This window comes from Ipomoea nil, unplaced genomic scaffold (assembly GCF_001879475.1).
Source record: "Ipomoea nil cultivar Tokyo-kokei standard unplaced genomic scaffold, Asagao_1.1 scaffold1421, whole genome shotgun sequence".
NCBI classification, from domain to species: Eukaryota; Viridiplantae; Streptophyta; class Magnoliopsida; order Solanales; family Convolvulaceae; genus Ipomoea; species Ipomoea nil.
Window position 1 is genome coordinate 3168582 of NW_017617849.1, and position 16609 is coordinate 3185190.

Below are 16609 nucleotides of genomic sequence, written 5' to 3' on the forward strand. Positions count from 1 at the left end.
AGCTGTTAATAAATTGTCACTCATCTTGTCGGAAATTACAGATTTGCCTTCGCAAATGACCAGTCATCAGCACACCTGTCACGGAGGGTAGTACGGGAATTTAGGATGCCTGTTAAGGAAAATCTTTGTGGACGCAATTCGGCTATTCCAGGGAATATTACGATTTGGTCACGTGGGGCCCTTACGAAATCTGTAACTTGCTTTGAGCCGTTGATTATTAAGTTCATGATACACGTATATTGTCCGTACATCTGATAATTTATTCTTGCGGAATAATTATTAATATATTTTAGGAATTTTTATAACTCCTGCTTAACTATAGTTCAAATTAAGAAAGTATAAAATGATTAAATTAATAATTGTACAGCAGAACTAATGCATTGATGTACGGTGTTGCAAACTTTTTTAATCAACTTACTAACGAATTGAGGGTGTTAATCAAGATTCGATGGAAGGTCTGATTTAATTGTATTTTATTTAATTTTTTTTTTAAAATACGGTCCACCTAAATACTATTTAATGCAGCTTATATAGTTGAAGTAAGAGAACATGTCTTGAACTTCTGCATGTCCACCACGTGTCGTGAGCACATTAGGCAAGCGGCTGGTGATCGTGCACATTACATCTGTCTAAATAAAGCTAACCGATCATAGGTGTATGATGTGACGGTTTTTTATGTGGTCGGGCTGGGCTTATTTTAAGGTTAATTGATTGATTAAGGTCATTATTCCCAATTAGTTTAGCTTGAGAATAATTCGCCAACCAACAACTAAGCTCCACGACTAATTTAACTACTTACTCTACCACATTCGTGGTCAAGAACTTGTGTTCCTGAATGTGGTCGGAAAATGTCGAATAGGACGATCTGTACAATTACTAAGCCAAATTCTAGTACATTGAGGTCAAACTTCTTATCAAGTATAAATAACTAATATACTCCGTATCATTTATATATAACAATTATCAAAGGTTTAGATAGCTCGATCATTTGATAATTAGTAAAGTTATATATTAAAAAAATAAAACATATCATTCAATCCATCAAACAAAATTCAATTCATAACATTTATAAAATAATAAAATAATAAAATAACATCCAAAATTCATAAGTAAAGAAGTCCATATGTATAATGGTTTTTTTTTTTTTATAAAATTCAACATAATAACATTCAAATATATCAGATTATTTAACATTAATAATTGGCGTAAGGTCTTTGTGTAATGTAATAAATTCATCCTTAGTCATATTCATAACATCTTATGTAATATCAATATATCATTCAATTTTTTATTTTTTTTTGAGTTAATATATCATTCAATTTGGTTTGTCTTTTAAGTCTAAAATTTTTGAAAATATAATATTATAAGGGAAGTGATTGTCAACTAAGTAGCCGTCGATTTCGCCTACCTAGCAAACACGTACGATGCACAATATAATCTCGTTGGGCAAGTAGCGTACACCCCACACACTCATCATTAATTTTCTTTTATGCATATAATTTATATATATGCATTAACTAAATCTCCATACCTAAACCCCATCCAAGTCTTTTTAGGATTTTTTTAGTTTTTAACTTTTCTTTTATATTAAATAATAATGGATTCTTAGTTGGTTATATAAATCAGTGTGTAAATGAGTTAACATGATAATATTAACGGGTTAAACAAGTTCTTAATATGTTTAAGGGGTTGACAATTATAACAGGTCAACCCATTAATGACCTGAGAATCGTTACAAATAAATACTAACATATTATTTTTGACTTTTCGTGTTCGATTTCGTATCATGTTAACAGATTCTGTCGATAATTGTAACTTGTAGGTTATGTTTGTCAAACCTAGTTGAAAAGGTAGCTAAAAGCTGAAACGCTATAAAATAGGAGCTGAAAATGGAAGAACTTATGCTTGAAATTGTTTGGTAAAATTAACTTTTTGAGAAACTGATAAATGTAAAAAGACAAAAAAATGATATCTTCATAAAATTTAAATTAGTTTGTTTACATATTAAAATTTAATATTTTGTCTTTAAAAAAAGTAACATTTTAAAATAAAACTATTAGCATAATTATAATCTAGCATTCCATAATAAAGTAACAATATTGATGTGAATCTCCTTCATATAATAATAATAATAATAATAATAATAATAATAATAATAATAATAATAATTGCAGTGAAAGTTACAGATAAAAAAGAAGAGAAAACGGAAAGGGTAAATGATGTTATTTCTTTAAAATAATAAGTATAAAAAAATTAAAAAAAATACTAGTTTATCTTATGCTACGAGCTTATTTTAAAAATATTATCAAATAAAAGTTCCTAAATAAACTCTGTTATAGAGACTCGGTAAGTTCTAGCTAGGTAGCAGCTAGGATACATATATATGGGGAATGAAGAACTTTAGCGTGAAGGGGGATGGTGGTTAGGTCAGAAAGAGACAAGCTAAGTAGCAAAATCTCTGAAATTGAGGGGGGTGGGTTGTTATTGATATCGCCAGCAGGGATAATGGTGTATGATACGACTTTCAAGATAATCATTGACTACAACAATCCATGTGGAGCTTTGGACGGTAGCCATTGGTGCCATCAGCGTCCCAGAAAATCATGCGGAAAACAATAAACAATTAATGGACGACCACCATCATACCACACACCGCAATTAACACTATGAGATGAGATTGCTATTTCATTTTCAGGACCGCTTTAACTCATTAGTTTAGTAGGCAGTATTTAAAAAAAGAAATTCATATTTAAATTTCAATGACGGTAATGTGAGAATTATACTTGAAGTGAATAGATTTTTTGTGCACACCGACATTTGTCATTAAGTCACCATAATTTACATTATTCTAAATGCTCTGTTTGACAGAGTGTGAAACTGGGAATTCAACTTTTTTAAGAAGAAGAAGATCGATCACTGTGTCATTTCTGTTGTTTTATAATATCTAATACGAAGTATATATTTATTGGTTTATACAATTAAATTAAAACAACTATTATTATTATTATTATTATATAAACACACTTTTACAAAAAGCGAGTGCATATAGATGTGAGTTTTAAAATCGTTCATTCTTTTTAATTTGAGATGGGATAGATAGAATGATAGAATTGCCAAAATTGTCATAATATATATTGATACTAATGGTGGCTTAACATGCATAACGAAGTAAAACATGTGTTTTTGGTATTTATACAAGTGGTATTAAGTTGGTAATATTGGTACAATAATGACTCTAATGACATTACTTGGAAAGTTAGCTAATGATGTATATATAAAGTAGACTCATTATTTAGAAAGTTAGCTAATGATGCTTAATTATAGTTTTAGAAATAGTTTGATAGTGAAAAAAGTTTGAACTTCCTTCTAAATAAAAAAAATTGAAAAATTATTGTCATATTTAATTTTGGCGTTATTTTAACTTAGAAAAGTTTTAATTAATTAAAAATATTATTTATTAAAAGGTGAACAAGTTAATTCTAATTAGGAGGGACCCTATTCTTTTTCCTAAGGAATTAGAGATATGTAAATTTTTATTCTATTACATTTTATTGTTGTTTGTTTTTTTTTTTTTTTTTTTTTTTAAAAAAAATTCTTTAGGTTGTTTGTATGTATATGGTAATAATATATTGGGTATTAGATATGATTTTTCTTTAAAACTTTAAACAAACCACCTAAAACATTAACTAACTAATTGATTTTATCAACAAAATTGTTTCAAATAAAATATTAATTAAACAGCCTCTTAAACAACTCTTGGTGATGACTTACCCATTTCACAACAATCTTCTCTAAGATCGGTGAAATTATTATTTTTGGACTAAATAATTTGTTATTTTAGATTAAACTTGATGGGCCAAACCGACAACATTTATAATAATTTGAATACCATATAACAGTATTAATTTACAATCATTAAACTATAGACGAGAAAATTTCAATTTTGGTCCACTGACTATTGCACTTATGTTAATTGCAACACTTGACTATTAAAAATGTTAATTTAGTACCTTGACTATGCAATTTTTATCAATTTTGGTCACGCCGGCCAAATTAGCGGCCAAATATGAAGGGAAAATTTTAAGTCAACAATTTAACTTAAATGGGAGGATAAAATCGACATTTCATGTTCACTCCAATTTGGGTAAGACCAAAGTCACGCTCCTCCCGCATCTCCGAACACGAAAGCGATCCAGCTCAGAACAGAAATGGAGAACACGAACTGCTGTTAAGGTACAAGAATTCCTTAAACACCTCAATGATATGCTGCGCCTCTTTGTACTCATCGCAATCGTCGTCTTCCTTCACCCTAAACTTGAACCGCTTCCCGACGACAATCTTCATTATCAAATTCAACGTTAACTACCAGAACCACTCGTTCATGTCGACTGTTTTGGCCGAAGAAGAACCACTAATCATTCGCTAAAATCTGTCTCTGAGCACCAAGGAAATGAGATTGAGAAAGTAAGGAAAAGTCTAAAGAAGACCTCCAACTCCATATTAGAAAATTCTGGACAGTCAGAGGTTGTTACTCAAAACCTTAGGAAGCCATCAAGCACTCTAGTCCTTGAACTTTCAAGAAGAGATGGCAAAACTCCATTCAAAGAAACCACCAAACTTTCTGATGCAGAAATTATTCCAAAAAGGCCATCAATGGAGGCAATAATTAATGATCCTTGTGGTGTTACTGTATCTGAAACTAAACCCGAACCCGTTGCTTTGTACTCATCGCAATCGTCGTCTTCCTTCACCCTAAACTTGAACCGCTTCCCGGCGAAAATCTTCACGATCAAATTCAACGTTAACCGCCGGAACCACTCGTTCATGCCGATCATTTTCGGCGAAGAAAAGCCACTGGTGACCAGCATGTAGAGCTCTTTCAGGTTGGTCTCCACCTCCGAAACGCGGAGATGTTTGAGTTTCTCGAGCTTCTGCGATGATAGCAGTTCCGTCACGGCGAACTTCCGCATTTTCCGCCAGTAGGGGCTGTCGATGTCGAGGCTGAACACGTCGTAGTTATAGGCGAGGTATTTTCCGACAGCGAAATCCGGGCGACCATGACTTTGTTGTTGGTGGTGAAGCAGTTCTTCACGGCTTCCCAGCTACAAACCACCAGGATCCGCCATCCGGCCAATAGGAATATCACCGCAGTTTCTGGCCGAGAGGAATATCTCCGCTGCCGAGTATGGTGGAATGGAGTCAAATGCAAACACAGAAGAATCAAGTATGGTGGAATTACAGTGATTGGTAGACGGCGATCGATCCAGAAGGTCGCTGTGCCGGCGCCTTTGCCGCCGCGGAGATAGCTTTCCCAAATTGGAGTGTGAAATGTCGATTTTGCCCTCCCATTTAAATTAAATTGTTGACTTAAAATTTTCCGGTCATATTTGGCTGGTAATTTAGCCGGCGTGACCAAAATTGATAAAAATTGCATAGTCAAGGTGCTAAATTAACATTTTTAATAGTCAAGTGTTACAATTAACACAAGTGCAATAGTCAGTGGACCAAAATTGAAATTTTCTCAACTATAGACCATCATCCACTTTAGGTACATTTTTAATATATTAAATGTTTATTTTTATTATCAAATAATGAACTTTTAGTGTATAAATATTTTCGAAAAAAAAAACTTTTAGTACATAAATAGTAAAATTTTGATATATTAAAAATGAACATTTATTCATGATATATTTTGTCACTATTTTATTATTTGGCTAATTAAGCCCACTACTGAATTGAAATTTGAAACTATTACACTAATGGCCCGTTTGGTTCACGGAATAGGCCGGGAATGGCATAGCATTCCCAGTAATAGGCCTATTCCTTTGTTTGGTAACCATTTCTATTACCAGGAATAATATTCCTGGTAATAGCCTATTACCTCAAATAAGGTAATAGCTATTACTAGGGCCCCCCTGGTATTAGCATATTACTGAACGCTCAGGAATAGATTTTAGAATCTATTTTCTTTTTTACCCATTTCTTTAACCTAATTTTTTTATCCTATATATAAATTTATCCTATTTCACCACCGTCGTCGCCACCACTATCGCCGCTGCCGCCACCACCACCACCACCATTGCCACAACCGTCACCGCCCCCACCACTGCCACCGCCACCACCACCACTACCACCCTAGCACCACCGTCGCCACCAGAACCACCACCCAGGAGCACCACCGCCACAATCGTCACCGCCCCCACCACCACTGCTACCACAGCACCATCACCGCCGCCACCACCACCATCGCCACCGCCGCCGCCACCACCACCATCGCCACAACCGTCGCCGCCCCCACCATCGCCGCCGCCCCCACCACTGCCACCGCTACCACCACCACTACCACCCCAGCACCACCACCATCGCCACCACCATCGCCACCACTACCACCCCACCACCGCCACCACCACCATCGCCACCATCACATATTTTTATAAGGGTATTTATGTCTTTTAAAACATATTTCATTTCTATTCCTTAAATCAACCAAACACTGTAATATAATTCCTAAAGTCTATTCCTTATGCGAACCAAACAATAAAATACAATTCTTATTCTATTCCTTGCCTATTCCATTCCTTATGGAATAGCATTCCTATTACCTCAAAATTCATTCCGTGAACCAAACGTGCTGTAAGGGTATATTTGGGTCATGAGTTTATACACCAGTAATGGAAAAATCATAGTTATTATTTGGTTGATATTTTTTTAAAACACAATTATGTGATTTGATTATCCATTCAATTAAAACTCTCATTCCCTAATTAAAAACGAGTATCATTCTACGCCATCTTATCCTTCATCATATGTCACCTCCTGATCTGCTGCCTCCTCACTACATCCCTCATATTTTTGTTTTGATTTGTTGTTCATATTGGTGTTTTGGATCGAATTTCATTATATTAGGATCAATTCCTTTGATTTTTTTTTGAAAGGTCCTTTGATTTTTTTTTATTTGTTTTATTTTTAAAACTTTTATTCCCATTTAGGGTCATACATCACCAAACATCAGTATTGGTAATCATTTCAATTCAATCCTACTACCAAACATGCAAAATACTTTCACAAAATCCATTACGATTACCAAGTATTTGATTGTCATTCAAATTTCAATTCTCATGTGCAAACCAAATAACACCCTAATTATAATGAAATCTGATCCAAAAACACCAATATGAACAACAATGGTTTAGAATTTAGATGGTAGTTTAGTGTGGTGTTGCAACTTCTTGATCCGATCCTCATCAATATTATCCCAGGAGCACACGAAATACACCATTATCTCTTCGGTTTCCTGAGTCATCTGCACCAACAAATAGTTACGTTGCACAAAAAATCCAAATAATCATGGTAATTGATCAATTTGGCTGTTACCACAAACAAATGTTTCTTATCTTTGACGTTTCAGGCCATGCACGTGATGACGTGAATACACATGTGCACCACCCCCCACCCCCAAAAAAAAAAAAAAAAAAAAGCCCCAAATCTGGAATCTAGATATTGCTAGCGAGCAACAACCCATGCATTTTCACACTAGAGTATAGTAGTGTACGTTACAATATGCCATTATTTATATATGTTGAGTCGATTTTCAGTCTTGACTACGTACCATGCATTAATGAGCACAGTTGATATGCAAGGGGTATGGTACCGTTGCCAAAAGAAACACTATTTTTTTGTTAGAGCTACAAATTAAAGCATATATAGGTATGGTAATTAAACACTATTTAATTTCCACATGAAGCCAAGAGGAAATTAAACCAAAGAGAGCCAGATCAGACTTAATTGAAGCAGGAATTGTTTGTATTAAAAATAGCAATCACCAACAGAAAATATTCCAAATTAAGATAAAAGATAAGTCAATCGAGAGAAGTGGATATATAGGGGGCCGGGTTTCATTGCTTTGAGGAGTTGGAGAGTGATATATAAAAGGGACCCCAGTTGTAATATACAAATATATATAGTTACAGTTTTTTATTTGCAAGTTTCATATGTGTGGTATGTAATTGACTTTCAAACCATGCATCATAATTTCGAGTTGGGTTAGTTTTCACCCTTTGGAGAGAGCAGAAGGCGGAGTGAAGCTAGCTAGCTTTGTTGTTTGAGAACTGGTGCTGAAATCCTTATTTTATTGCTTATAAAAGTTCAAAATTTCTCGTCCCAAGGTCCCTCACACCTTAACCCGACAAGATTGTATAGGGATAAATCATTGTAATTAACAGCTCATTAGGTAGGAAGACTAGTGTATTGTGGTGTTTTTATCCAAAAATACTTATTGTCTACATTTGTCCTTGTGCGCACACACAATTAATATATATATATATATATATATATATATATATATATATATATAGAGAGAGAGAGAGAGAGAGAGAATGGTAAAATTACTCCTTAAAGATAGTGAAGACTCAAAAGGAATTGAATTATGGGTGTCTGATGTTGATTTGATTTTGGGCCCAACTAATGGATGTTCACTTGAAATTGGACCTCCCAAAACCCATATTGGGTTGAATCTCAACATGTTTTTAAATATAATTTTGATTGATTCTATGTGAAGAGACAACCAAGACAACTGTTATATCGTGCACTAAGATGTATAATGCATTATGTGTTTTAAAAATCTCATATTTTGTATATACATAATTGTATATTAGAGTATACATAAACTCCAAATATACATACACAATTACACATAATCTAATATAATACATAATACACATAAACTTTTAGGGCGCACAATATATTGTACACACTGGTGCACGATATAATTTGCCACTTTGATAAATTAACCAAGATTTTGACTGGATACGAAATCATTGATGCTCGATCTAATCATATTTTTATGGAGATTCTATTTATTGCTGTAAGATTCCCAATTAAGCGTACTGGCAAAAGTCAGTAGTAGTAAAAAAAAAAAAAAAAAAAAAAAACGAGGAGTTGTAGAATGGAGTAGTGACCGCTTCATATAGTGAAGGATTTTGTAAAAAAAATAATACTAATAAAATGCCCATGTAACTTTATTCATTATATTATTGTTTCTGGTTAATTTATTGACTTTTTCTTTCTTTCTTTCGGCTAAATATTATCAGAGTAATGTTTATAAACTAGTAAACAACCATTACGAGATCAGAATTCTTTATTATTAATGGTGTGTTTAGAAATCAGGAAAACGAGTTCAGAAAATAGTTTCATTTTTAGTGTTTGGTTGCATTCTGAAAAATTGTCTTGGTGTGTTTGGTTCATATTTTGAAAAATGAGTAGAATTGTATAATTAAATATTTTAATTGTTTTATTTAGAATTTAAAAATAGTGTTATTTATTAAAAATAAAAAAAGAAAAAAACTCCTGATTTTCAGCAGAAATCAGAGCTGCTCTGGTTGCCTCTGTGAAAATCAAAACAGTGCTCGATAGTCATTTTCCTCGTAAATAGTCATATTTTCTCAAGTCGATAAAAAAAATTTCTGTTGACTTGATTTTCCAGGCACATTTACATACTGAAAATGCGAAAAAAGGAGTTGAAAACACACCCCAAATATGAAATGCGCTGCCTTGCAATTTCTAATTTGTAGTAACTCATAATGAATTGTGCATTATACTCCGTAATATGTTATGTAAGTAGGATCAAGGGTTTTTTGTTTTGTTTTGTTTTGTTTTTTTTTTTTTAATAATGCATCTTCAAAGAAAAAACAAACACAATTAAATTCTCATTATTGCGTACTTCGCTTCTGCCGCGTCCAAACTTAGGGGACATATCATGCTTTCCGAAAGTTTATCAAGAATCACTCCCCCCAGTCTTTTTTTTTTTTTTGAACTTCATGAAAGAGAACAGCCCAATAAAATTAGAAGCAAATAATAATCTTATAAGGGCATTTTCATTAATGGATTTTTTTTTTTCAATTTTGAGGCAAATCATTTAATGTAGAGGAGAAAAGTTATGAAAGAGAAAAAAAAAATTAGATCAGTTACTTATGTTAACTTAGATTCCTGCACATTTTTTCAAAAAGTTGAAAAAAGTCATCGCAGGTCATGTCTAGCATACAAACTGCATCCAACGGACACATAACTATTGTTGCGTAATTTTTTTTCTTTATTTTTCCTTTCTCTTTCGTAATTGACCTCACAAATAATTCACTTTTAATTTTTTATTCAAGTGATCGCTCTAAGGCAATTAACACATACATTTATTTTCTTTAGCGAGTGTGTGAATTACTCATTGATCATTCTCTCTAAAATGAGATTCGTGTAGTCTACTAGTAATGTAAATTTACTTAGCTTTTCTTTTTTCATCTTCTTCCTTCTAAAATGTCCTAATTACAAGTTTTAAGTCTAATTTGGCTTCAATATTAATTATTAAAATCCCTTTCTTTCACAATTTTTAATCCTTGTGGTATGAGATGTTCTATACTAGTATCCCATTTGGCACCTTCCTAACACCATGATACCATTCATTGAATTCATAGGATGGAATTACTTCAATTTGGGTTGTATGTATTTTATTTGGATCAAATCATTGCAAAGATATCATGATATGAGCCATCCCAATTCCTCATTCCTCATTCTAAATAATGGTTTATTATTGCGGGTGGCTACACGTCTACGCCTCCCCTATACATGGCCATGTTATTTAATTATTATGTTGTCCCTAAAAGAAAATTTTAAAAATAAAAAAGTAAGATAATTTTTTCTGGACAACAAATCATATAAGAATAAATGCACACTTTATTACATAAGATACTTTTTAATATATTACAAGTTAATTCATATGTATTTTAAAATGTTTAAATAATGTTTATGATTTCAAATTTATCTGGCGATTTTCGAATAAAGTGGCTGATTGTCTTGCGGCGAGAGCTATTAATCACAATGTATATTTATATGGGAGAGTTTTCCGCCTGAGTTTATTGTAAATATTTTCTATTGATTGGCCCGTTAATGAAGTTCTTGGTTTTGAATTAAAAAAATAAATAAATATAATAATGTGAAATTTTGAAAATACTACTCCGTATATTTTTAAGTTAAACACATTTCAATTATATTAATTACATGACTTACTTTAATTTGGGTAAAAAGAGTAATTACTATATAAAAGTAATGATTAGTCAAAGGACATTGTGATCTAGTGGCACCAAGTCGCTATCTTATATGGGAGGTTGTGAGTTCTTGTCTTAGTATGGGGTAATATGACTCTTTGTGCTTTAGTAGGTTGAGAAAATAATTATGAACCGATACTGCATTGTAACAGAGTCAATAGTACTAATATATATATATATATATATATATATATATATATATATATATATATATATATATATATATATAGAAAAACGCTCATATGTGGTCATGTCATTAGGTGTGGTTGTATCTGTGTCGTTGAATCAGTTTAATCTAAAGGCAGTGGTAATTCTGAGGATTTTCGCGCGTTTTAGTAAGTTGGGGGTGTTATGGTAATTACAGTGACCATTTATAGCGGGCGGGTTCCAGAATACACCAACAGTGTTAACAACATATACCAATAGTGTAATAAAACACACCACAGTGAAACACACCAATAATGTATTTCCGTGTTATGGTAATTACAGTGGCCATTTATAGCGGTCGAGTTTCAGAATACACTAACAGTGTTGACAACATGCACCAATAGTGTAATAAAACGCACAACAATGTGATTTTCCTTATTCCGGTGTTTTATGACAAGTTTACCCTTACAGTTCGCTGGGTAGAAGAATGTGCGCGAAAATACTGAAAAAATCTTGATTAATATGATTCATTAGATCTATCTAATCTAATGGTCTATAATTGACCATATGACCATACCTAACAACATGGCCACATGTGATCACTCCTATATATATATATATATATATATATATATATATATATATATATATATAACGATTAAAAATAAAATGGAAGTGAGAATACATATATAGAGTCCGTATTATGACTGTTTTGCAAAATAGGAATGTATTATTGGTTCTGCTCGCACGGGGGACTCAATAAAATAGACTCGGAGTTTAGGTCGCGGGGGCCCACAGCTAATGATTCGGTGCTTTGGACCACATGAGCCCACGTGCGCTCTCCCAACGAGTCAATGTCACCATTCTCTTTTTGGATGGTAAAATCTCTTTTAATTCCATCCATTAACAAAATTTTGATTTCTTTATCAAATAATCCCAATCAATAGGAAAAGTTATATGTATTTCTATTTTCTACTCTAAATTTTTATTTTTACATACAAAATTTTAATTGTAAACATTTATATTGGGATTCACATAAAAAAAGTTGTCTATCCGTGCTCGCCACATCACGGAGTAAAATTTAAGAAGTATGATTTGAGAGTCTATAATAGTAGAACTCTAATTAATAATAGTCCGTGATTACCACATTCACCCTTTTATTATCATTCACTTTACTTCTAAACAGAGTTTTTTGCACTTTTGATCCTACGACTATGATGTCACTAACAACTTTGATCCATGACTTTTAAAACTTGTAGAACTGGTCTATGACTATGATTTTCTTAGCAAATTTGGTCTTTCCGGTGCATTTTCCATTCAATATTTGCCAAAAACGTTTACTCCACATTTTAACATGGGTAATATTGTCTTTTTCATCTCACAAACTAATGACATAAATAAATTGTTGGTGATAATGAACCAAAATCAATTTAATATCCCAAAAATAATAGTTATATATACACACACAAGTATATAAAATATTATTGGATATTTATCCGAAATATATATATATACACACACAAATATATATAACACGGACCCAAAGGTTATATATACATATATATCTACGAAAAAGATATACCAATATATATTAACCAAAAATTGGAACTAATCCTCAAATTAAAATTCCAATCCAACAAATATATCAAAAAAGGGAGAACGGATTTTTTGCTTAAAAGCATAATCTAAAACAAGAAAGAAGGGGAAGGAAGAAAGAGTAGTACGATTTAGGCAAAGTGTCTGTCTTTCCTTAAAACTTTATTTGCCACCTCCCAAAAGTGCTAGGAGCGTTGTGGCCTAGATTTCGCAGGACAAAACGTACAACTGTTCGACATTTGAGCACCCAAACGAAAGAACCCGGCGAACTAGAGTAAAACCTTGAACACAGTTAGGCTTAAGAAAGGAGTAGAAGCATAAATGTTTTGAAGCTGAAAAACCAAATTTCGTGTGTGAGTTTGTTCACTGTGTGCTTGGAAAAACTGCTGCCCTCTACCCCTTCTTATATAGGGATGTAGTACTTTAATAGCATTAAACAATGGCATTTAAGCTTGGCTTTGTAACATCTGAAACAGCAAGCCATTGCCCAAGACTTAAATTCAAAAAATTGAAATTGGAGTTAATTAAAAATTAAATCCGTAACTGAATAATTTAATCCCACATTTGTCTGTTGGCATTCAGCCACCCCAGACTGGCCATACTGCTCCAGTTTCGGCCTGGCCGAAACTACAAGCCAAGTTTCGGCCTCACTGGCCGAAACTACTGGTCAAGTTTCGGCCTCCCAATGGCCAAAACAATAGTTCAGTTCGGTCTGGACCGAGCTCATCTCGATCTTGGCCGAACCCAAGTGACTACTCATGTTGAAAAATTGATACCGAAAGTTGGCATAACTTAGCCCTCAAGGCCAATCAATTTTCAGATAACATTCGTGCTCGTAAGTACCAGTGCACACGAGCTCGGGTTTGAATTAAACCTTTTTTGCGGATCCATCAATTACTAAACAAGCTCAAAATAAATAATGATCCATGATATAATGATTGCATGCAACTAACCGAAGAAAACCAAAATGTGCTTAGATGCGGACTAGGTTGTGGAGTAATGGTAACGATATTGGAACCAGAAAGCTAATGGGAGCTGAGGTTGAGCCCACTGCACACTCAATAAATCTCTTACGTTCTAGAAAAGCGCACCGTGTAGTACGAATCGGTGAAACCTATATGCGTAGCTAGCTAGGCCTTACACCTTGGTCGTCTCCGTGCATCATAGCATATGTCGTCCAACCGTCCACACACGACACAATAATGGATTTACTGTCCAATACCTATTAATAGCATATTTTCTTGGGACTTACTGCTGCTTTATTTGGAAAAATAACTTTATTATGCCTTATAAATTACAGAGTAGTTAGCATATCAGTTAATTTTGACTTATTTGATCTCTATAATTGTTTAATTTGATGAAACAGTCAATATAAGTGTTTAATTAATTAAATTTTTGTAACAACTTATTGCTTAAAATACTGAAATTCAATAAACTGTTCAAAGTAACTTTTTTCGATAAGTTTTTTGAAAAAAATCATTTTATATGTAATCAGCTAACAACTAATAGCTAATTTACCAAATATTTTTATACGATCAATTAATGCTATCAACTAATAAAATTACTGAGAGCTATCAGCTATCATTCACGTAAGTGAATTAAAAGGCTACCAAGCAGTTCCAGGCAAAATGGGATTACAATTCTAATCAATTAAAGGATTGAGTTGTCCATTACACAATAATTCAAGAACTAACAAGCCATTTTCCGAATATATTTTACGTATAAATTCAACCACCCAATTAAACGTTAAACTCGTAAAAATGGTCAATTTGACGTTTTGTTACTCCAATATCAAAAAAAGTTAGAAGCAAATATGTGTAAAAAAAAAAAAAAAAAAACAGTATATGCATGATAAACACATTAATTATACTTCTTATTCATATTATTTTTTCCTAATCATATATGCTTTGGTCATGTGCACCACAATTTTTCTATGGCACCACAACAATAATCATGTTACAACAAGTTCGGGCCAAACTTAAAATTATAGAAAAACAAAGAGTTAATACTCAAAATAGTCCCTCGACTATGTCGTAATTACCAATTTGGTCATCAACTATCATTCTTACCCAATTAAGTCCTCAACTATATAATTTTTACCCAATTTAGTCCTTTGTCAATTTGACTGTTTGTTGACTGTCAAAAGTGGAAATAAAGTTGTAATTTTACAAGTTTTCTCCTTCCTCCTCATTTAGCAGCGCCAACCCATGTAGCAATAAGCTCCGGTTGGGTTCTAAACCTGTCAGTATCGAAGTAGTGGTTATGCATCGGATAGTCCATGAATTTAATTTCCAACGATTTTTTTGACGATCGAAATATGACGGAGTGTATTGCTGTATGGTTTGGTGCTGCTAAATGGAGAGGAAGGAGAAATCTTGTAAAATTATAATTTTATCCCGACTTTTGACAGTCAACAAACAGTCAAATTAATACAGAGGACTAAATTGGGTAAGAATTATATAGTTGAGGACTAAATTGGGTAAGAATTGTATAGTTGAGGACTTAATTGAGTAAAAGTTACATAGTTGAGGACTTAATTGGGTAAGAATGGTAGTTGAGGACTTAATTGGGTAAGAATGGTAGTTGAGGACCAAATTGGTAATTATGACATAGTCGAGGGACCATTTTGGGTATTAACTCAAAAACAAATAACGTACAAGAGCGAATTGATAATGACTGTTACAGTTGAGGTCGTATTGAATTTTCTCCAACTATATAAACCTGAGTTTAGTTTTTAATACAAAACACAACAATACAATTCTTAGAGTTTATTCTTTCAAAAACTAAATAGTGATTCAATTGTTATAATATTCTAAACGTATCCCATTCTTAATGGAACAAGAAGTCAATTATTCTAAATTTTATTATGTAAATCAAATACGCTGTAAAAATGTGAATATTGTATTATCAAACTGAAAAGTAAGTTATGAAATTATTTATTAAAAAAAAAAAAAAAAAAAGAAGAACAAGCTAAGACTCATAATTTATGGAGCTTGATATACATATATACTAATAAATACTGCATAAATAAAAGTGAGAATGTTCCAAGAAGAAAATCCATTTTCTGTCGTATCAAATCTGCGCTCATGGTTTGGTAGTCTCTCTTGTTTCTTCGTACATTATTTTTGGGTACATTAAATCCTGACGAATCTTATTAGTAAAACTTTTTTGGCATCTAATACTTTAATAATAAAATTTGAAATTAATTCCATTTTTGTCTTAGATTTATAAGTGTCATTTCACTTTTATTCATTTTTCTCAAAGCATCCATATTTAATCATAGTATTATTGTGGCATGACCATTTTTTGTCTTTTATCAATAAAATCGTTTACATTTTTATAAACACAATGAAATTTTGGTCTTTAAATATGATTTTTTAAAATATATATATATATATATATATATATATATATATATATATATATATATATATATATATATATATATATATATATATATATATAACGGGTTAACCCACTTTATAAAAAAAAACAAAATGTCTTTGCATTTAACTTCATTTAAACGATTTTGTTGACAGATGACAAAAATGACCATGTCACAATAATACTGGGACTAAATGTAAATATTTTAATAAAAAATGACTAAAAGTGAACTACCACCTATAAATCTAGCTATGACAAAAAATAGAATTGACTCTAAAATTTAAATTAGGAATTTGACTCACTACTGGAAATTATGAAATTTTCGACCACCTGAAAGTGATCTTAAATCAAGGCGAAAGTCTTATTCCGACCACTTTTGATATCCGAAAAAA

The 16609-nt window shown here is 32.4% G+C and overlaps 1 protein-coding gene across 1 annotated transcript; it reads right to left on the reverse strand.

Moving 5' to 3' along the window:
- Positions 1-4197: 4197 nt before the first annotated feature.
- LOC109187392 (cytochrome P450 CYP82H23-like) lies at positions 4198-4970 on the reverse strand. The gene is made up of 2 exons (XM_019337576.1): positions 4560-4970; positions 4198-4338 (listed from the first exon to the last, which is right to left on the reverse strand). The coding sequence occupies exons 1-2, from the start codon at positions 4968-4970 to the stop codon at positions 4198-4200; spliced, it is 552 nt and encodes a 183-aa protein (XP_019193121.1).
- Positions 4971-16609: the final 11639 nt, after the last annotated feature.

Coding starts and splice junctions, on each gene's coding strand:
- LOC109187392 (XM_019337576.1), bottom strand. CDS start 4,970: ATGCGGAAGTTCGCCGTGACGGAACTGCTATCATCGCAGAAGCTCGAG. Junction 4,339..4,559: donor TTGAAAGTTCAAGGACTAGA/GTGCTTGATGGC, acceptor TTGATAATGAAG/ATTGTCGTCGGGAAGCGGTT.